General features: G+C 37.1%; 1 protein-coding gene across 1 annotated transcript; it reads right to left on the reverse strand.

The window, feature by feature from the left end:
* Positions 1–482: 482 nt before the first annotated feature.
* Positions 483–16,049, reverse strand: LOC126818208 (uncharacterized). The gene is made up of 3 exons (XM_050545475.2): positions 15,905–16,049; positions 11,312–11,491; positions 483–3,161 (listed from the first exon to the last, which is right to left on the reverse strand). Exons 2-3 carry the CDS (start codon positions 11,369–11,371, stop codon positions 1,890–1,892), a joined length of 1,332 nt encoding a protein of 443 aa, XP_050401432.1. The 5' UTR covers positions 11,372–11,491; positions 15,905–16,049; the 3' UTR covers positions 483–1,889.
* Between the last annotated feature and the right edge of the window lie 6,909 nt (positions 16,050–22,958).

Below are 22,958 nucleotides of genomic sequence, written 5' to 3' on the forward strand. Positions count from 1 at the left end.
GATACTTCTAGCGGTTCTACTAATCACCGACAAGAGACCGTTGTTTTTAAAATATCGCCCTAAGTATTGCAAGAAGTGATCAGCAAGGAAAGATGTTATAAATATGCATATTCTACAAGTCATAACCAAAGTTTTAATGATTTCATAAAAATTTTTTTATGGATAATTAAAATTTTGACTGAAATGAAATGAAATGGGGTTTAACGTCCAACTGTTCTGCTCCTATACTGGGCTAATGAAGTCGGGCATACATGTACGCCATACAGTGTGCTATGAGGGAAATTTTGCCAGGGCAGCAGTACTATCGCCTACTCTTATATCGAATTCCAACTGCCAAGGGATTTTTAGGTGCATTCCAATGTATACACGGGACCTCGGTTTTTCGTCTTATCCGAAGGACTAGACAGCTGTTCTTGTCAGGCCCTCCGTTCTGTGTGATAGAATACATAACTCTTTTTATTAAACAGATATTTTAATACTGGATAACATATTAACATGTACAACTCTACATATGAAAGTCATTGTGGTTAGATATAGTAACGTCTATCTACAGCTGTCCCTCCTAGGTCGCAGAAGCCCAACTTCTCCGGGGTCGAGGGCATGCACTCTCCCGAGGTCCGGACCGAATTCCCTCTATGTCTCTCTAGGTCTCTCCTAGGTCTGCCTAGACCCGATTCTCAACTAGGCTTTTTATAATGTGCAGCAATATCTGTCGCGTCAGCTATAGGCACGCCATAGTTAATAGCATTAGTAATCAGAACAATGAAAACTAATTATTAAGAGTCACACATCTTAACACTAACCAATAGGTGTTAATACTTGTTAACAATACTTAAATCTTATATCATATACTTGTCTAAAGACAAACCCATGTTACATAATACTATGTCATAACCCCCACACCTGCCATAGATTAAATTTTACAATTAATCTGCCACATCTGTCAAAATGAGTTACAAATGAAAAATATAAATTAAAATATGAATTCAAAATACAATATTAAATTTTAGATCCCGAATGATATTGTATTATATCTACACCACTGACAATTTGGGGATACCACGCCGGAAAATTCCGATGAACTTTCTCGGCCAATGCAAGGATCGAACACCCAAATTTTGACTGACTCAACATGGCTGAATGTATTTCATATAGCAAGCGGTTTTTGTTTTGAAGTATCTGCATTAACATTTATCCAAATGAAATGATGTTGGGCTATGATAAGTACCATATAATATAGATCTGTCTAATATTGCTTTTTAAAATACAGATGTGACGTCAACCTTTGATGTTGGCGTACCATTATTTCAAATAATTACGGCCCTCTTGTTATTACAATATATTACTTAATATGTCGCTTTCGACCATTGAAGGGGGGTTGGATGGCTGAATGGTTAGCGTGCGCGCGCTTTATCATAAAGTCTGTCATTGAGTCGACTGGCGTGGTTTCGAATCCCCGGTTGTACGTGACAAGGAGTAGGGTCGCCTGTCCAACCTCGTGGGTTTTCTCCGGGTCCTCCGGTTTCCTCCCACTGCTAAAGACCCCTACGCGCACGCGAATTATTGAAATAAAATTAAAAACCACATGTTAGTCCCGAAATGACCTAGTTTGTGTCGAGTGGGTGTTAAACCCCATCTCTCTCTCTCTCTCTCTCTCTCTCTCGACCATTGAACAATACATAATTACTTTAGTCGATATGATTCGTAATACACACGCCCTACCGGTGGTATATTGTCTCGAACACCCGTTTCATTGTCCAATCACTGCATACATTTTATAGTGAATGGCTATCTATCCATCTCTTGCAAAATGTGGGTGTATCTTGTTAAATGTTTCATTTCACAATTCATAATTAAACGCCCCCCCCCATCTCCAGTATACACGTAGTTTACCATCCACCGGGTATAAACTGGTCTGTATCCATATCAGTTCTAACTATCTCTCCATTTTCAAATAGATATAAATCTTTATTGGTACCACGGCGAAAAGCACCCACTCGCCCAAATCCACTCTTACTAATTACCAAAATATCACAAAGTGCTAAAATATATTGATCTAAAATCACCTTTTCTTGACCACCACACATATCGTTTACACGGGACCGCTCCACGTGTACAATAGGACCCTGTGTATCCAACATTAATCCTGGGAATTTACTTTTACCAACATCCCTCACTTTTCCGGCGTCTGTTGTCACAAAAAATCTATATTTCGACGCATCGTTATATTTTTCGAAGAATTTCCAAAAAGCACCAATTTTATTAATATCAGTCATCATGGGGTCTTGCATATTGGAAGGGTTCTTTCCTATTCTCACTTGAGCACAGACAAGTTTTTTGTCTGATCGTTTTGCTAGAAAATCGTCAAGGCGTTTTTGCATCTTTTCAGTCAGCGTGAACAACTTTTCCCAAATATATTTATATACTTCATGTCTTTTCATGCTCTTCATCCAACTAAGTTCTTTGGTGTAAAATTTACTGGAATTAAGATGGCGCACGAAATCAACATTTGTTCTAAAATAAACTACGTCGTTGTTAAATCTAGACCGGATGTCTGAGGTGGTTGATTCTTGACGAAGACTGAAGCCCCCACCGTCAATGAAGTATCGACTTGTAGATTTACGATCTTTGAGTTCATCCTTATGTATAACCAAATTCTTATTTTTGGCTTTTAATGCCATCCAAATATTACAGGGTGTAGTTATTTCAATTTTAAAATTTTTTCTAGTAATATTTGCAATAAGATAAGCTGCTATTATCCCCTTTTGTCTGTCCCCGAATCCACCACACAATCCCCCACGACCACACGTATACACAATAAAGTTTTTAGATTGGGGACCCGGGGTTGTTCCCTTGAGTCGAGAAATCGCAGTTAGTGTTCCTGTAGTAACCACTTGCATCTTGCTATTCGGGATTGTGGATACCACTGTATTTTGCTGATTTTGAACTGATATTGGAATGCGAATCGATATTTGATTCCGAATCGACGTTTGATTGCGAGTCGATATTTGATTACGAATCGATGTTTGATTGCTAATCGATGTTTGGTTGCTACGTTGTAAATATCTGATATTAAAATAATAATTTGGGAATAAAACTCCATACATATATAATGTGAATGTTGATATCATTAAAGCTAAAACAACCACTACAGACTTCTTCTGAAAGAAAAAAAATAAAGAAATGAGTAAACTAACGGAATAATAAATATGAAAAGACTTTAATATTCCTACCATTTCCCTGTAAAGATATACATGAGCTGATGATTTTATTTAGAGGATACAAAACACCTTTTGAAAAGATACCAGAAATGAACCCCATTGTCGGTGCCCAGTAAAAAGACACGTTGCCAGGTAAGGAAATCGGCTTCTACCAGTAGCTTGGATCGATCAACTAACTTTAATATCAACATGCACAGATTATATTCATTACAAGTAACTGCATACTCAAAATAGAGACACTGTTGTCACAGGCGCCTGTAACGTGGAAAATATTTCAAAAATAGCATCAAACTATGACTAAGTATATGTCTAAAGTCTGTTACGCTCATGTTCCTAAGCGAGATTATAAAATAACTGGTCTGATTCCAACTTATAAATCAGGGGCAAATAACTCGTCTGAAACCGATTCTCTTTCAGTAGATATAATAATACCAGGGTGAGAAACGGATTGGAATTAAATAATTGGGATCAAAGTTCTCTACTCTAGAATCCGTCAACCAGTGGCAACACTTACTAAATTTCGCTAGGTAGACAATCGAGTCTACGATGATAGAAATTGGTATCAGACCCAGATATTTGATAACGTAACAGACTTTAGACATACTTAGTCATAGCTTAATGTTTTTTTTGAAATATTTTCCACGTTACAGGCGCCTGTGACTATTGTGGGTCTCGTTTTGTTAGTATTAATACCTCAATGACACTCTATCCATCACTTTTCTTCACAAAAATAGTGTGCATGTTTACACGACGATTTTCAACACTATTCAAGTATAAAAAAAAAATAGAAAACAACTACATGTATCTGGATATATGGTGATATGATCTTTTAAACAATGTCTGTAAATAAAATGGCAAACGAAGGCAATTCAGATACATAGGAACATGTTTGTTTTTTTACATCTGTTCAGATATATAGGAACATGTTTTATCTATTCAGAGTAAAAAATATAATCATTGAGAGACAATAAACTTGCCGTGGGAGAAAACTGGAGGAACTGGGAAAAAATCAGGAGATTGGACAGGCGACCCTTCTCCTTTCACGTACCCGCGTAGCGAGGTCGTGGTGTAAAAGTGTGGTGAGAGCGGAGGTAGCGTAATGAGAGTCTCGATAGAAGTTTTGCGTGTGGTGAGTGCGCGATCGAGGACTTAGTTATACCCTCGTCAGATCGGGGTGGCGTCCATGCGCTGCTACTGCGACGGAAAATGGTTTCAGAGCGTCAAGATCGTCATAAGCGTGGTAAAAGCGTGCTGGAAACGCCAGATATAGAACTCTGGTCTCCATGGTCGCCAATGTTTTGAGCTCCGACTGGACTAATGAAGACGGTATTATATTTCGATATGACCCACATGGTGCTTAAAGTATGAATGAATGATTGTACTGGGGTATAATGTCCTACTTTTCGTCAGACGTTTTAAATAAATCGTTCCATTGTTTATTTATGTAGTTTGTGTGCCGTATGGGTTTTAAACGGATAATGAAAACCGTTGATTGTCCTTGGAAATACGTATACTATTTATCTCTTCGACATTATGTATATGACTATTGATCTCTTCGACATTATGTATATTACTATTGATCTCTTCAACCTTATGCATAATAATTATTACTATTGATATATTCGACATTATGTATATTATTATTGATATATTCGACAAATGTATATTACTGATCTCTTAGACACATGCGTGTTCCACATTGGTACATTATGAGAGAATATGAAACACAAGACCCTGGTACTAAGAGATCCTACCCCCTCCCAACATTTCTATTAATATAATGTTTTAAAAGGGTAGAATATAGAAATACAAATCTCACCATAAATTGAATATATAATCTGCACTATCTTAAAGTTTACATGAAATATCACTTGAAGCCCTATTTTCGGTTTAAAATATTCACAAGCCGTATTTTTTTCTTTATCTTTAAAAAATAAACATCCCCTCTTTAACGCTTCGCCTAATAATGTGATGTTTAACGAACAACTTCGGTGTTTAAAGACGGATGTAGGCTAATCCTCAACTGAATAGCAAACACCACGTAACTACTACCCGGTATTACTGTAATAACAAATTATGTTAGCTTCGTAAAACCAGAAAGTATGAAATGGGGCGTAATCTTCGGGAAAACCCTGAAAGTTTTAAGACTTGCGCTCAAGTAAAAAAGGCGAAACGAATCAATATTAATTTTTACGACATTTAGGTATAATGGCGGAAGTCGCGCCGCTGGTAGGGGGGTCTGGTGGGGTTGTCACCCCAGAAAATTTTTGAAATTTGACAACCCACCTAAATTATTTTGTTTTTGCTTGTGCCTGTTTCCTGTATGTACTCTTCTTCTGTAGGATGCTACCTTTCTCTGACTCCACTTTATGATTTTGCTGTAGTCGGCAAAATTTTTAATCAAAGACCATTTCACCTTAAGGTGACAGACATTTGCACGTCAGCATAATATATTTTACTAATCGTTGTGCATGTATGATTTTTCGCGTGCGCACTCTCAATTTTTTGAGGGGATTCCGCGTGAAAATTAGAGCTCTCAGGGGGGCCCGCTTATACGGGTGGACTTATTGTTGAATGGGTGCCTGGGAGGACACCGTCCTCCTAAACTCCCTGCCAGCACGCCCCTGTTCCCAGGAAAAGACCCCCACACCCACCCCTCCAAACACTCACACACACACCCACACACCCACCCACACACACCCCCCCACACACACACACTCATATGAATGTGGACCGAGGACATGAAAGTAGAGGAAAACAAATCTAATAAAATAAGGATTAAAAAAATGATTAACCCACTAACCTTGGTATTAACGAATTAGAAATAGACGAAAAAAGTAACACGGAAATATAAGTTATAAAGATCCTTTGGATAAAAGCTAAATTGCGTTAATAGCAGCAATATAATTCTTTTCTGGATGGCATAATTATCTTTCTAGACCCTCAAAATGTAAGTTTATGCATTCCAAGATGGCAATCCTATGTAGTTTAGAAGCTACTACTAGTTTTTACATAGCCTAAATTTTGAAAATCTAGCATGACTGCCATAATATGGTGCCTTTTCTATAAATGTCATAATTGCATAACTTGACTTTGAAAATGCAGGTTCAGACACGAAGATTGTGATCCTAGGTAGTTTAAAATCTAATTATTGGTAGATATAAAATCAAATACAAATTATGACGCGATCTTTCGTACAATCGGGGCCCATAATTAGGCGGGGCAAGTTAATCTCAAAAGTGGAGTGACCCCTAACAAACTGCAAAAGAAACCAATGCAGTTTGGTTCAATCATACTTATATTTGACAACATCATACTCAAATTCAGTCGAAGTCTGCCAAGGCGAAATGACGTAATTAACATAATTCAATATGGCAGTCTCCAGGAAGTTTCTGAGAGCGATATCTTTAACATGTGCGTTTTAGTGGTGGGAAAATAAATAGATTTTTATTAAAATCTTATATACAAAGTGGTAATAAATGGGAACTGTTCCGAAAATACTAAATTTGAGCAAACAAATTTCAGAAAATTTATTTTTCACAAAGTACCGACAATTGTTTCAAAATGGCTGCCAAATTTTGATAATAAAATGCCATTGTCCCCGTATAACCAGTCACAATCTCGTAAAATATGACTTTTACTATCTATGTCTTTTATATGGTTTTCGATGTCTCTGGATTTAAAAATGAATTTTGAAAATCCAACATGGTAAATTTCAAAGTGGCTGTCAAAATGGAATATAAAATGGCGGATTTTAAATTAATCGTTATTTTTATACGCCTTCACTCTACAGGTCACAATTCTTATTCGATTTTTACGAAACTTAAAATATAATACTGAGCGCTATGGAAAACACATCACTTAGTTTTTCGAATAACAAAATGACCCTGTAAACATCTTATTTATTTTGCTTCTTATTGTAAACAATATTCAAATGGGAACACATCAATAACAACACATTTGTACACTTATGGATGTTTAATCTGTAATCAGCGGTACAAAGTCAGAGGGGTTAAAACCAAAAGTACGACACAGATGTCAGTAGCGCGTGTGTCCTCCACGGGCTCTTACGCACGCTGTGCAGCGACGTCGCATGGAATTTACCAATGTTTGAAAGAAGGCCTGGGGCAAATTGTTCCATTCTTGGACAAGAGCAGATTCTAAAGCAGCAATGGTGTACATCTGTGGTCTCCGATACAGACGGCGTCCAATCTCATCCCAGACATGTTCTATCGGTTCCATGTCCGGAGACATGGCTGGCCAGTCCAAGACATTGATGTTGTTAGCAGCCAGGTAGTCCATACGGTGATGAAATGTGAAGCCTCCCCACACCATTACACTTCCCCCACCCCATCGATTCGTTTCGAAGACGCAGCAGTCTGCAAGACGTTCCCCAAGACGTCTCCACAAACGTTGACGGCCATCAGCGTAATAAAGATGAAAGCGACTCTCATCACTGAAGAGCACACTTTGCCAGTCTACTCTTCTCCATGTCTGGTGTCCTTGAGCCCGTATCAAACGCCGCTGACGGTGATGATCCCTGAGGATAGCTCCAACATAAGGTCGTCGTGCACGGAGTCCTACTTCTCTTAGACGACGTCTTACGGTATTGGCACTTACTGGTCCTTGTCTTCCGACGAGTAGATGGGCGGAATCTGTCACGCAGATGAGTGACCTGGATGTAGCGGTCTTGAGCCTGGGTTGTAACGCGTTGTGGACCAGGACGTTGACGGTCACGTGTTGATCCAGTAACTCGAACACGTTCCACCAACCTTACAATAGTGGACTGATGACAATTGAAGTGCCTGGCAATAGCACGTGTAGACATGCCAGCCCTGGACATTCCCATGGCTTCATTCCGTTGATTTTCAGTAAGTCTCGGCATCTCTAGCTTGATTCCTTCACACGTCCAACAACAAATTACGACAGATTGACGTTTCACAGTTCATGTACTGCACATTAAGTTGAAAACAATGCTTTTAAAGGGCTCACACACAATGCTGCACGTGAATATTGGGTTTTTCAAGTGCATCTCGTGCAATTTTTTTTTTTTGCACACGGGCCGATATTTTTTGCCTTTGGGAGCATTGTGTGAAACAATAGTTCATAGTATTGCATAATATTATACAAACAAAACCACCTAGTAATAAAATATTTGGGAAAAAAAGTGATGCGTTATATGTTTATCTGCAAAAGATCTCGGTACCTATCAATATTGGCATGTATCGGATCGAAACTTCATGGATTATGGTCCCTGATTGTACAAAAAATCACGTTTTTAGTTTGTGGACACCCTAGAGGTCACACTGTTTATCCGATTCAGATGAAACTTGAAATGTATGTTTATAATCCAAAGAGCTCAATTCCTTCCGATATTCGCGTATATTCGCAACTTCCTGGATTATGGCCCCTGATTGTACGAAAATCGCGTTTTTAGCTTGTGAACCCTCGAGAGGTCACAATTTACATCCGGTTTTAAAAAAAGTTTTAATCTGCCACCATTACATCCTAATGACGGTTGGAATCAGACCGAAACTGCCTGACAAAATGGCCGCTCCTTGTACGCAGATAGTGTAAAAAAGTATGTTATGTCACGGTTGTGGACCCTCACAATTTTATCCGATTTTGATGAAATTTAATACATGGCCCCTGATTGAGGACACTCTAGAGATCACAATATTTATCCGATTTAGATGAAACTTGAAATGCTTGTTTGTAACCCATAGAGCTCAATTCCTTTCGATATTCACGCATATAGGAATGTAACGTCCTGGATTGTGATCTTTTTTGTACGAAAAAATCACGTTGTTAGCTTGTGGATCCTCTAGAGGTCACAGTTTTTTTTTTTCGATTTTAAAAACCGTTTAAATATTTCACCATTCCACCATAATGAAGGTTGAATTCGAATTTCGGGAAAATCGAAATGAATCTGCCCCTCAAAATGGCTGCTCTTTGTACGCAAATTTTGTAAAACTATGCAATACGAAGGTTGTCGACCCGCTAGAGGTCACAATTTTTATCCGATTCTGATGAAACTTAAAGCATATCTTTATATCCCAAAGATCTTGGTCCCTTTTGATATTTGCGCATTTCAGACCATAAGTTTCTGGATTATTAACCCTGATTGTACAAAAAATCCTGTTTGTTTTTAGCTTGTTCTCTACCTTCTCTTCCAAAATGTGGGCATATCCTGCCTGGCAGCCGCTGGTTTCTGGTGATAACAAATATCAAAAAATAAGTTAAACAGATGACTCTAGCCAATTATAATTGTATGATAATATTATCTTTCAGTCTTAATTTTGAAATGGTCACGAGATAAAAAAAAATCAATTTTAATGGGTTTACTCTAATCAATAACTAATATGGTCTCAACAGCAATACTGCCAAATATGCTTATTAATTAAATAGAAAATTATTCATGTACCCAACAAAGTAATTACAATCCATGAGGCAATTAAATCAAACTTGGATTTGTATATGAATGTTTGTAGTGAGCCATTAATTTCAATACACATTTATGTCACTTCCTTCAGGTCATGCTCACATTGCTTTCTTGTAGAATTAACTCCTTGTCTTACAGTATCTAAATCTTGCATTCCTTTAAATCCTTATTTTTTGTAAAACTTTGCCCAGTATTAAAAATAATTTGATGAGTTTATTGTAGACACCGGTCAGTGAATAACAACTTGTGTATCTCTTACAAGAGATTATTAAATTATCAAGATAATCAATAAAGACCGACACATGTTTTTTTAATTGATTGGTGATTTCTTGTCGGTTAACACCCACTGATTGAAGGCCGGATTATCCAATCTTGATTCAACGCAAATCGTGTGACAGGAACACTGATTGAAGGCCGGATTATCCAATGTTAATTCAAAGCAAATAGTGTGACGGGACCGCTGATTGAATATATCACCGTTACACCCTAATGACGGCTGAAACTACCTGACAAAATGCCCGCTCCTTGTACGCAAATTGTGTGAAAGTATGTAAAAACCAAGGTTGTGGACCCTCTAGAAGTCACAATATTTTATCAGATTTTGATGAAACTTGTGTTTATGTCCCAACGATCTCGGTTCATTTCGCGATTCGCGCATATCTGACCGTAACTTCCTGGATTATGGCCTCTGATTATACGAAAAATCGCGTTTTTAGCTTGTGGACCCTCTAGAGGTCACAACTTTTATCCGATTTTAAAAACCGTTTAATTATACCACCGTTACACCATAAAAAATCGGAAAGAAACTGCTCGACAAAATGGTCGCTCCTTTTACGCAAATAGTGTAAAAGTATGTAATACCAAGGTTGTGGACCCTCCTATGGTCACAATTTTTATCCTATTTTTATTCACGCATATCGTACCGTAACTTCCTGGATTATGGCCCCTGATTGTACGAAAAATTGTTTCCTTTTTAGAGCTTGTTCTCCGTCCATCTCTTGCAAAATGTGGGCGTATCTTGCATGACAACCGCCTTTTACCTTTTAGGTACGACTTGTAACATGTCTTTCACATGGGGGGTGGGGGTGGATGGCTGAATGGTTAGCGTGCGCGCCCTGTATCATAAAGTCTGTCATTGAGTCGATTGGCGTGGTTTCGAATCCCCGGTTGTACGTGACAAGGAGTAGGGTCGCCTGCCCAACTTCGTGGGTTTTCTCCGGGTCCTCCGGTTTCCTCCCACTGCTAAAGACCCCTACGCGCAAGCGAATTATAGAAATAAAATTAAAACCATATGTTAGTCCCGAAATGACCTAGTTTGTGTCGAGTGGACGTTAAACCCCATTTCTCTCTCTCTCTCTTTCACATGGTTTTAGTTGGTCGATTTGTAGAGCTCGTTCGTGTCTCTAATAAGTAATATTTTGAGTCATGAAAGTTCAGGCCAGGAATATAATATATAATTAATATGAACACATTACATAAAGTTGGATGACCATACATTAAGATTAAACATAGCCAAATGCATACTTATATACATTAGTTAAAATGGATTAATTGTTCGTCGCACACTACACTGCATCGTTGTTACGTTGTGAATGTCAAAGTTAAATATTTGTTGGAGCATCTATTTTCTAAACATTTCATCACTTACCTTTGAAAAAACACAGTTTAGTAGTCCACACAAACTTCTATTCGGTGTTGGCAGACACATCTTCAGTGGAGCACAGATTGGTGTATTTACATAGCAACAAGTATATTGACACTATTGTTGATTGGATTGTTTTTTGACATAAATACACCGGTTCACTCGATCGATATTAAGGACTTGTAGCTGTTATTAAACACAATACGTGACATGAAATGAAATGAAATGGGTTTTTAACGTCCTACTGTTCTGCATCGAACTGGGATAATGACGACGGGCATACGACACAGTGTGCTATGAGGGACATTTTGCCCGGACAGCAGAACTACGGCCTACTCTTTATCCAATTCCAACAGTCAAGAGATCTTTTACGTGCACGCCAATGTGTACACGGGACCTCGGTTTTTCGTTCCATCCGAATGACTAGACAGCTGTCCTTGTCAGGCCACAATACATGACCGTTTCACTTCAATTCGTTGTCTGACTCTGTTTTGAGAAAAATATCTGAGTTTGGAGTATCATTTCTAGAAGAAATACTGATAAACAAAGCTAGAAAAACCAAAACGACTTTTTTTTTGGAGATAGAACATTTTTCTATATCTGAAATTATTCAAACTGAAATCCAAAATGTTCTATGTCTATTAAATGCATACATAAACAAGAACTGTTTTAAGGAAACTGGTAGTTTTATCCCTAATTTACAAGAAAGCAAAATATAAGTTACATATAAAACAGGTTCCAGAGAAGGAAATGGCGGGGGTCAGTGGTTTAACACATGCGTTTCGACCCCAAGCGTGTTCGTGACAAGGAGAAGGGTCGCCTACCAAACCTCATGGATTTTCTCCTGGTTCTCCGATTTCCTGCTAAAGACCCATAAACGCAAGGGACTTACTGAAATAAAATTGTAATATAATAATATGAAAACCACAAAATGACGTAGTTTGGGTAGAGATGACCTCGCCCTTCTATGAACTATAGCTCAACTGTTTGTACTCTATTTGATACGTCGCATCTTTATGTTTCAAAAGCTGCTTAACTTTGAAAAATGGTACACCTTTAGAGTGTAGAAGTATGGAAGAGTCTAGGTATTTCTTGAAATGACCATATCATTTGAATAATGGTAACTGGTCCATACGGGGTTTCCGACAATAATCACTCCAAGAGGACTTCATGTTTCTACAGCCGTAAATATTGTTTACTTCCTGGGTAGCTAAATGACCGGGTTCACAAAATTTCCGATACTTTGTCAGAAAGTATTTAAGGTTCATATTTTCGAACAGTGTCTAAAATAATCTGTGTTTATAGATCTAATCACTAACTAGCTAATTAGAGATTAGTAGTTGAAGTTTGGCATTCTCAAAAGTCAGATTTGTTAATCTTAGACTGGAATTTCTCTTCGTCAACGATTAAAATTAAGTTTTAAAATTTGATTGTGAATCAAACATTTAAATCACTGATTTCATACAATCACAAGCGACCTAGTTGAGTCAGATTAGCAAATCTTAGACTAAAATTTCTCATAGTCAACGATAAAATTAAAATTTAAAATTTGATTGTAAATCAAACATTGAAATCACTGATTTTATGTAATCACAAGCGACCTAGTTGAGTTCACAATGGGGAGGTGCGGAGGTGTAATTGTCTTCACTACAATAGAAAATTCTCACGGATTAACATCCGAATTTATCATTATTTGTCAATTTTGTATAAACTTGTAATATTTCTATTTAAAGGGAACATCCCGGATTTGAACAGAGTCTCAGAAACAAAAGTGTACGTATGAAATTCAAGCTGCAAAATATAGAAGAATGGTGTATTTACCTTGTCTCAAAATTTCAGTTCGAAATATTGAGTCGTTTAGACGTCAACGTCAAAACCGCTTATCCAGATACGTAACCCTTTTAAGGGTTCGATTCCATTTTTTTCTTTGGGTGACCTGATAATCTATTGCCGTTGCTTTAGAGATCTAACAGTGCATGAACCACGTGCTGTACTTGTTGACGAAAGGTACATTTCACCCACACGTTATTTTTATAAAATAAAAGTCTGGTTTTATCCAGACATCGTATAATACAGCTTGGGACACCGGTCTCCGTTTCCAGATGAAGACTGGCGGGATTAAGATGTTTGAAAACGTATCACGTAAATTGATTTAGTTGCTCGACCCTAAGGTAAAGGATTTTAAGAGCTTTCAACACAAAATTAAGCAGTTTTATTCCCCAAAATATAATCGAGATTGGCCCTCTAAATAAGACTCCAGACGTAGGCCGGTCACCTGGAAGATGAAAATGTAATTATCATTTTTAATAAAGTTGTTCGCCTCGCCCCGCTTGGCATGTCATTATATAAACATAAATTGTGTCTATTTCATGTTTCGATGGAATTCGATGAACAGTATATTTGTAATTATAAAGCTTCAAAGACCTAAAATACAATTATTAAGTTCGCTCCGCTTTGAACTTGGCTGCTTTTCATTTCTTGCATCTCTTTGTTGGAAATATTGTGTGAACATATGAAACTGCAGCAAAGAATACAACAAATAAAATAAAACCAAGTACGAACAATCCAAACCATTAGACAAAATTCGAAGTACTAAAAAAACGGTATAGGCAAAATAGTGTAATAAGGCAAAATAGTGTAATCAGCATATGGATGGACTGTTCACCGTGTACAAAATACACGACAAACAGTGGTAACAGGTGTCCGGAAGAGTAAGCTTACCCTGCCTGGCGCCACACCCGCCATAGCTGCATCCAAACTATTAGGCGAAATCTCGGTAAAATAGCGTGATTGGACAATGAATGGACTATCGGTATGCAAAATGCACGTGATGAACAGTGTTAACGATGTAGTAGACAGACATTATCAGGGAGATAGTATACGCGTCAATTAAATATATCTAGAATAATAGCCGAGAGAGACATGTTATATTTACCAATCAAATGACGCCCATAAAACTTTTTAAAGGTTTTAATAAGTTTAGTTCGCAAGTATCCCTGTAGTTGAAGCTTAGATGACAAATGCCTCGATCTACTTAAAAAATCAGAATAAAATGAACAAGCCCTCGCGTAACGATTTAGTTGAGACACAAACACTCCATTAGCTGGTGATATTGGAATGTTACTACTAATAAATGGAAAGTTAACAATCGGAAAGTCAAAGTCATCACGTTAATCGTACAATTTAACACTAAGTTTATGGCAATTGTCAAAATCGAGACGCAGATCCAAGTAGGAAGTGTAATAATTGTCACAGTCAGTAGTGTTTTTAATTTCGAGCTCATCAGAATATATGAATTCTACATAATCACTAAATTTTGGATTATTCAGTGATAGAACATCATCGATATATCGATAAGTGAAATTAAAATGTCTGACTAATCGTTTATTTGATTTTACGAGTGCCTGTATGTAATCGGCTTCGTGGGAATAGAGAAACAAATCAGCAAGCAAAGGTGCACAGTTGGTGCCCATGGGGATACCTACCACTTGCTAGTCGACTTTGCCTTGTGTTTTTCCCTACATAATCGCTTGAAAGCGTCACCAAATATGCTGTCCTCCATTAGCTCGACGAGACTTTGGTTTGGCTGAACCCCACCCCCACCCCTTTTAAAAAATCATGTATCCACCTTATGAACAGGCCGGTAGCCAGAGTTGGCGCTGGGGGGGGGGGGGGGCGTCAGTCACCAACAAGGAAGGCCGCGGGGTTTTTTTCCGAACATCATATCAAGGTTGTAAACTCTTGGTCGTTGCTTCAGGAACATGCACGCTTTACGGCTCGAAAATATATATATTCATAGGCTGACAAGCGTAAGTTGAGTATGCAAAGAGTGTGTTTGAAAGGGGAATGTATGGTGTTTAAAATGAATAAAGGGAGCTTAGTTGGTAAGATGCTGGCTCGCTAACCAGGAGCTCTTGTGTTCGCTCGTATTTTTGACCGAGAAGGTTCATCTGGATTTTCCTGCCTAGTTGGTTACCCTTTGTCAGTGGTGCAGAACGGAAGGTGCGAAAAAAGCCTTACAGTCGGAATTCGAAATAAAGAGTAGTCCGTAGTGCTGCTGTCCTTGATAAAATAATCTAATGGAAAACTGTATTAGACCAACAGAAGCAGATAAGAAGGACATTAAACCCCATTTCATTTCATTTCAAAATAAAGGTCGTTTCAATATGATTGGTCAGAAAATCGGAGAATAAATCTATGATGGTCCTACTGATTAGACCTAATCACAGATTATTTTAGACACACAGCATATTTTCTGCGAAATAAGCAAGATGGAAACAGAAGAAAAAAAAACATATTAATCCAAACAAAAACAATATAGTTTCACACAAGTTTCACAGTGTAAAGCCTTAATAAGTATTATTGCTGTGAAACAAACGAGCGAATTCTCCTTCACAAGACATTTCTAACCGAATGCACCTTATTTGTAAAGTAACTGTCTACCCCAATGCGATATGCAAGTGTTGCATTTGACGCAGGCGTAGTCGTAATGTTTATGTTCTGAGAAAGTGACATGTCGAAATACTAGTATGTGAAATTTACAAGAGAATACTGGATTTTTATCAGACTTTTAGTCAAATGTTGATGTTGTTATCTTACCGTAAAAATATGGGCTCCTGATATCCAATATTTAAAGATGCGTTATGTAAGATTTTGGTCGAGTGCTGACCGTTCTTGCTAAAATAGACAATGCAAAATGAATATATTGTAAATTTCATTTAAATTACTTGATTCTGGGCGAAGTTATGACTACTTGACAGTGCGGAAGTAAAATGTCAAACCGTACGTGATTTGTCGAGTGGAAGACAAACCAAATAATACGTTACATTATGGGAGATGCTAATTGTAGGCAGTTTGGGGAGGTTCGGGTATTTTAGGAGTCCCAAATGGCCGCAGTATAGTAAATGAGTATTTTGGGGAACACTAACCCGAACCCTAACCGGTTCACTCCCATTTCGACTACATCCAATTTTGACTACACCCCATTTCGACTACAAATTTTATTACCCCCAAAATCCTTACCCTCAACTTATCAGCATTGGATTGTTCCAATGATTAACAGATGTAATTAATGTAATGATTATTGTTAAAATAGTTTAAACAATAATTTGTTTCGAGTACAACATGAATATAAACAATACTGATATAATGAATTTGAAAACAAATCGAAGTTTATATAAATCCATCTCAATGCTTTGACATGATACATTTTAATACAATTAACTAATATGTACAGATTTCAAAAGTATATCTTACATATTTACATTAATAAATAAATAAATCATCATCATCATCACCACCATCATCATCATCATGTGCTCAAGGCCTTTTAACATTAGTCACTATCGCCTGCCATAGCTTATTCATTACATATTATATATTTTTTGCTTTAACATCAAAGCAAAAATATCAACTCGGAGTAAATATTTGTTCTGACAAATATTTGAAATATTTCGAGATTACCATTGAGTTTAATACTTGGTTAATTATATAAGATAAATTGTTTCAAATTTTGTACATTCCTTCTTCGAGTTCACTATCATTCAGACAAAACTTTTCTGAATTTATTAGAATTGCTTTATTATGTCCATTTTCAATTTCGGGAGTTTGGAACTAAAGAAATATTGCTTCCACTCATGATTGAATAAAACCGTACCGCACAGTCATCTTATTCTCTGTAGATATGTTGATCTAAATATGCTCAATTGTACTATTATATTTGAACTTCAAATGCTATGTTAATATTCTATTTGGACCACAATGCTAAGTAAATATTCTATTTGGACTACTAGTGCTATTCTATATGATTTTTATGTAAATTACTTTTTAATCTATTTTTGCGTTCTATCTATATGTAAATTATTTTCTAATAATTTTTTTTTGTCTTCTGTCTAAATGAATTACTTTTTAATCATTGTTTGGATTTGATTTCTTTCTATATAAATTACCTTTATTATAAGCTGTAGTCGAAAATTCGAAATGGTGTGTTTTCATGGGATAATCTATTTTAGCTATAAAGAGGGTATGCTGTTATGACTTACATTTGCGGTTAATTTGACAGATGATGATGATTGTTCAGAATGTTAAAAAAACGCCCAAAAATCGTCTATTCGGTACGTCCAGACTACGAAAACGTCATCAAAAAAACGTCCATAGAAATCTGGCTTGAAGAGATTTGCAAATCGTTTTTCCATCGCAGTCCCTGAAGACTGGAGGTATACTTGGTCGTTAAATGTGAAGTCATTCCTCCTCAGACAGATGTCGAGTAGTTTGAGGATTTCTTCGTCTGGTCTGGATGCTTGCGGGTTCCTAAGAAATGCTTTCCTAACTGCTTCAATACCTGTGTTATTATCGATGTTCGTGTACATGCTCTGTACGTCGATGGATATTAAAATGGTGTGCTCAGGGACTCTGAACTGTTTGATTTTGTGAATAAAATCGTTCGTGTCTTTAAGGTATGAAGCGTGTATAAACCATTATGTTTCTGGATTTTTATATATTTTTGGTAGTGTATAGAAATGTTTTTGTCGGCAATCAGATTTAGCAGATACATGTAGATAATCATATTGTTTTGCTGTTATGTATTCCCTGTCTTGCAATCCATGTAAGATGTTGTTTCTTAAAGTTGCGGTGTCCTGAAAGATGGGTTGGTCTAATTTAGTGTAATGTTTAGGATTACTTAATTGTTTTCTGCCTCTCAGATATAGTCTTTGCGATTCATGATGACACAACACCAGCCTTTGTCGCTTTTCTTAATTATTATTATTAATAATTATTATTTTTGAGGGTATTTAATGCTGTTTTTGCGGCCCGGTTGAGATTTGGGTATTTGTGATTGTGGTTGAAGGGGTAATATTTCTGTATTCATTTGGTTGAAAGTTTTTAGGAGGGCTGGTGATAATGAATTGTTCGGTGGTTTCTATGTAGATTTTTCTGTGAATAACTTTTTACCTCTGCCGGGTTTGTTCCTAAAAAAATAAGTCAATGAAAGCGTTCTTTGAAATCGATTGGTTAACTCAAAAATGGGGTCTGTCGATGTTATCGTGGTGGTTGGAATAAACTTGAGGCCTTTGTCAAGTATGCTAAGTTCTATTGGATATCAGGAGCCCATATTTTTACGGTAAGAAAACAACGTCAATATTAATTGATCTGGACAAATATTAATTTTTAATTCATGTTCTTATGTCAAAGGTTATGGAGTACGAGGTTTGGCGCCTTAAAATATGCTTTTATTTATTTGCTGCATAGACACTTCTAGTTTGTGACCCTAGAAACATGCCGCGTATAGCTGCAGCTGTTTCCAGAATTAACATTTAGAAATTGTATATGTTATGTTTGTGTAAATATATTCATGTATTAAATACTTAAAGGAGCTAAGTCTCTAACTCAATATCATCCAAAATCTTCAACATTTAAAACACGAATTATTTGTCAATTTAAAACAACATTGATGCTGTGATCTTATCTGAAAAGGGTGGGCTTCTGATATCCAATATTTAAGACAAAATAAATATTTTACCATTGGTACACGAATCGAGGCTAGACATATTGCACCAAACCAAACGGCTTATGTAGACTGGAATAACCAGACGCTAGGAATTTGCTGGCTTATTTCACGGAACATAACTGATTTGAAATTAGAGTAAAAACGATTGAATGTAAATCGGTTTATATACATTCATATTACGGTATTATATGAGTTGCGACCCACTTGTGTCAATTTCTAGGTCCCAAATATTAGCGATTTAGCTCCTTTAAAATACTTAATCACTCTTTATACTAACTATACGAACCTCTGATCAACTCAACGACCATAAAAATCTGTTATTTGAAAAACAAAACGAAAAGTTCCGGGTCGTAATTGGACTTTAATCTTACATGTCGAAGGGCGCGTGGTTCTATTCCTTGGGGAGAGAGAGAGAGAGTGAGAGAGAGGCGGTTTAACGTCCACTCGACACAAACTAGGTCATTTCAGGACTAACATGGTTCACTTTTAGGGGTCTTTAGTATTGGTTGGAAACCGGAGGACCCGGAGAAAACCCGAGACGTTGGACAAACGACCCTACGCCTTGTCACCTATTCCTTGGAATCTCAAAAGCACATATTAATGTAATTTGAATGTATGTAAAGTAATCTATATTCAATTTTTATAAAAATACTCTAATCAATTATGTTCTGTGAATTACGCCTGCCTAGTCCGCTTTTTATTATCATTTTGTCGTTTGTGAATCCGCCATTTTTCTTTCTTCATTACAAATGGCATCCGAAACCATAGAATACACGACTCGTGTAGTGATTATAAAATGTGTATTGTGTCTTAAATATTTGATGTTAAGATCCCATATTTTTACGGCAAGGTATCAACTTCAATATTAATTAAAATGGGCCAATATCGAATTCTAATTCATGTTTTTAATTTCGAATATTATAAGAAAAATATTGAGTTCTGCGTGTGGAACTTTCATGAAGAAATATATTAAGACCTTTAGATATTTAGTAAAAAAAAATAGGCAGTTTTCGATGCATGATTATTTTTACATGTATTTGTATCCAATTGGTATTTGTAATGCCCAAGCTTAAAGATTGAACATCTGTTCACAGGCCTATTGTCAAAATCCAAACACACCTTCTTATTTATAAACCGCCTATTTCGCAGAAACTACTGATGCAATCGTTTTGACTTCGACGGCAACGGCGATAGGTTCTGCGTGTGGAACTTTCATGAAGAAAAAAATCCGACCTTTAGATGTTTAATAAAAATGAGCAGTTTTCGTTGAACGCAAAATGATAAAATTGGATACCATTCGTATTTTGTAAAATAAATACTTTTATACTTAAAACTGAGTGTGAAAAAGGAAAGATCGAAACGAAGCTTATTTTATTGGGAAAAGAGCTCCCAATTTAAGTTATATGATATAATATGATATGTTTACTTTCTATATTGAAAAATTGAAATGAAATTTATAATAAATTTTTACATGAGTTTCTATTCACAATGTCTCGAATAACATGATGTCGAATATATAATACACAGTGTTATTTATGTACATGTCATATGTTCGGAAACATCTGTTTTATATGGTGGCTGTTAGCGGCCATTCAAATGAATCTAAATCGTCGCCTTGTGAAGAAGGCGACAAGTCGACAAAATCAACCCGCCAACATGACAAAATAACCCGACGATCGTCGCCTTCATGTCATTATGGGCATCCCACAGATCACACCGTTTTGGGCGTCCCATCAATCACGTTGTGGTATTAATCGTATGATCCATTGGCGAGTGACGTTGGTTGGGCGCCCCGACAATCTGGTCGTGGGCGCCCAACTAATGTCACTCGGCTTAATGGAGCGCCGATACAGATATGGTCACGTTGGTTGTTGGTTTCGTATTGCGTCCAATGGAAAGGGTGCCGATTTTTTTTCCATTTTCTAGGGGGGAGGGGGGGAAGCAGCTGCCCCCCTTGCCCCCCGCTAGCTACGGGCCCTTTTAACAGGTTAGTTATGCTGAACATGCTTTCTATAGTTCATAATGACATAATTTTACAAGAGAAACACTCCTGGGGCCTGTTTCACGAAATTTTAACTAAGATAAAATCCAAATTTTAGTATTTGATTGGATAATATTAGATTGATTTTAGTGCTTAGCCAATCAAAATTGAAGTATCTACTAAAATTTGGATTTTATCTTTAGTTAAAATTTCGTGAAACAGGGCCCTGGTCTTACGAGTCTGTAACTTTTAAGGATGTTGCGTTCCAGCCTAGGTTTAACTACAACCTGTTTAAATAATTCTGAAAAACAAAATATTTCAGACTAGTGTTGATAATCACAGTAATGACTGACAGAAGTTTGATTGTTATGGGGTCAAAGTTGGCAATCCCGCATTTTGGTTGATTTCACCTTCACTTTAAGTTTCTGAATTGCACTGATCTAGTTGCTTCCTTGAGATATTAGTCATACTTGATAAATATTCTGAAAACGTGTTAGCAAGTATACACCATCATTATCTGAATCTAGAAATTCGATTTCTGAGGTTTTACATAATAGGGATTTTAAAAACGAATAACACTGATTAGATGTTCGTGAATAATTGATATAGCTTTCTTGGTAGTTCTTTAAATCCTATTTCGCTGGCCGTGGGACGACGTGGTGAGTCTCAATTACAGATGGACGGTTTGAATTATAAGCATTAACGAAAGAATCTGTTTTCTGTCGACTGGAATATAACGTCTCGTATGTTAATCTTCAGAAACAAGGGAATCTAAGATTAGAATCCCAGTTCAGCAAATCGCACCCGAAAACAGCCATGTGCAGGGTATAGGCCGAGTTCCCCGGTTATTTCGAGGTAGATAAAACGAGGAAAATAATGGTAAACGACTCTCCGTCGTTTTATAGGGAACTGTAAGATTTGTAAGGGTGGACCCCCTACCAATGTTTTCAACCTCAACACAACTGTAGAAGTTGTATAGTCCGGTGGCTCACCCGAGCTGTGAATCTATGAGACCAAGTTTTTCTAGACCAATTTTTTTGCGCAGATTCTGAATCTGGGTGGTGATCAGGCGTTTGAGGGGGCGTTTTGGAGATATGTTGGGGGGGGGGGCAATGTTTACAATTGGGGGAAAATGTGATTATGTTGACATAAATGATGGTCATGTTATATATTAATAAAACATAAATTTCTATGGCTGCCCATCTCTAAATAAGTGTTTATGATGCCCCTGGACAACTGTTTTGATTTGTGGCGAGGTGGCGTGGGTGGTTGCAGGTGTGCGTGTGTGGAGGTAAAATTGGCGGGAAATGAGTTCATGTCGATTTAAATAACTTTCTTAGAGCTTGATGAAACATCTCTAAATATGTTTATAAGATTCCCATTGTGTGGGGTGGGCGCCGGGGTAGGTGCGTGTGTGTGTGTTGGGGGGGGGGGGCAACATGTGTTTTTGTGGACTGAAATCATTTGGTTCAAATTGACCGTAAAAGTGGTTTCTCGTTAGCTTTTTCGTTCTGTACCTATTTCGTCATTCAATATATTAAATTATAATAATCACATTTTTACTCTGTGTTATAATGGTACTTTTTAAGAGATCTGGAGATGTACATAAAAAACACAGTAAATCAGAGGCATGTCGAGAGCAAGACATTAAGGAATATATTGATACAACTTAAAATACAGACACTTTGTTGTTAGTTGGTTGTATTTTACGTCCGCTTCCACCGAGGTGATATCACTATCCCGCACATGCTTTTCAATGAAATACGTGATGCGAGTCCAATATTTCATCTGGTATAGATAATGTACGATTTGCAAGTTGCCCATACATAATTGGAACTAATAGTTTGCCAACATCAAAGGATTTTAAGTCGACAATGACATTTTCCCCCAATTGTAGACATTGGACCCCCCACCCCCACCTCAAATGCCTGATCACCACAGATTCGGAATCTACACAAAAAACTGGTCTAGCGGGCTAGTACTTTCTCTAGCATTAACATCCACTCAACACAAACTAGGTCGTTTTGGGACTAAGATATTGTATATCTTTATGTGTTTGTATATCTTGATGTATCTGTGGTGTGTTTATTGGGCTTCTGATATCCAATATTTAAGACAAAATAAACATTTTACCATTGGTACAGGAATTGTGTACCATAATGCGT

Source organism: Patella vulgata, chromosome 4 (assembly GCF_932274485.2).
Source record: "Patella vulgata chromosome 4, xgPatVulg1.2, whole genome shotgun sequence".
Lineage (NCBI taxonomy): Eukaryota > Metazoa > Mollusca > Gastropoda > Patellidae > Patella > Patella vulgata.

What these genes read in the sequence shown, in the direction of transcription:
- LOC126818208 (XM_050545475.2), bottom strand. Translation starts at nt 11,371, where the DNA reads ATGTGTCTGCCAACACCGAATAGAAGTTTGTGTGGACTACTAAACTGT. An exon ending in TAAACTGTGTTTTTTCAAAG is followed by an intron (nt 3,162 to 11,311) that starts GTAAGTGATGAA and finishes TTTTTCTTTCAG; the next exon opens with AAGAAGTCTGTAGTGGTTGT.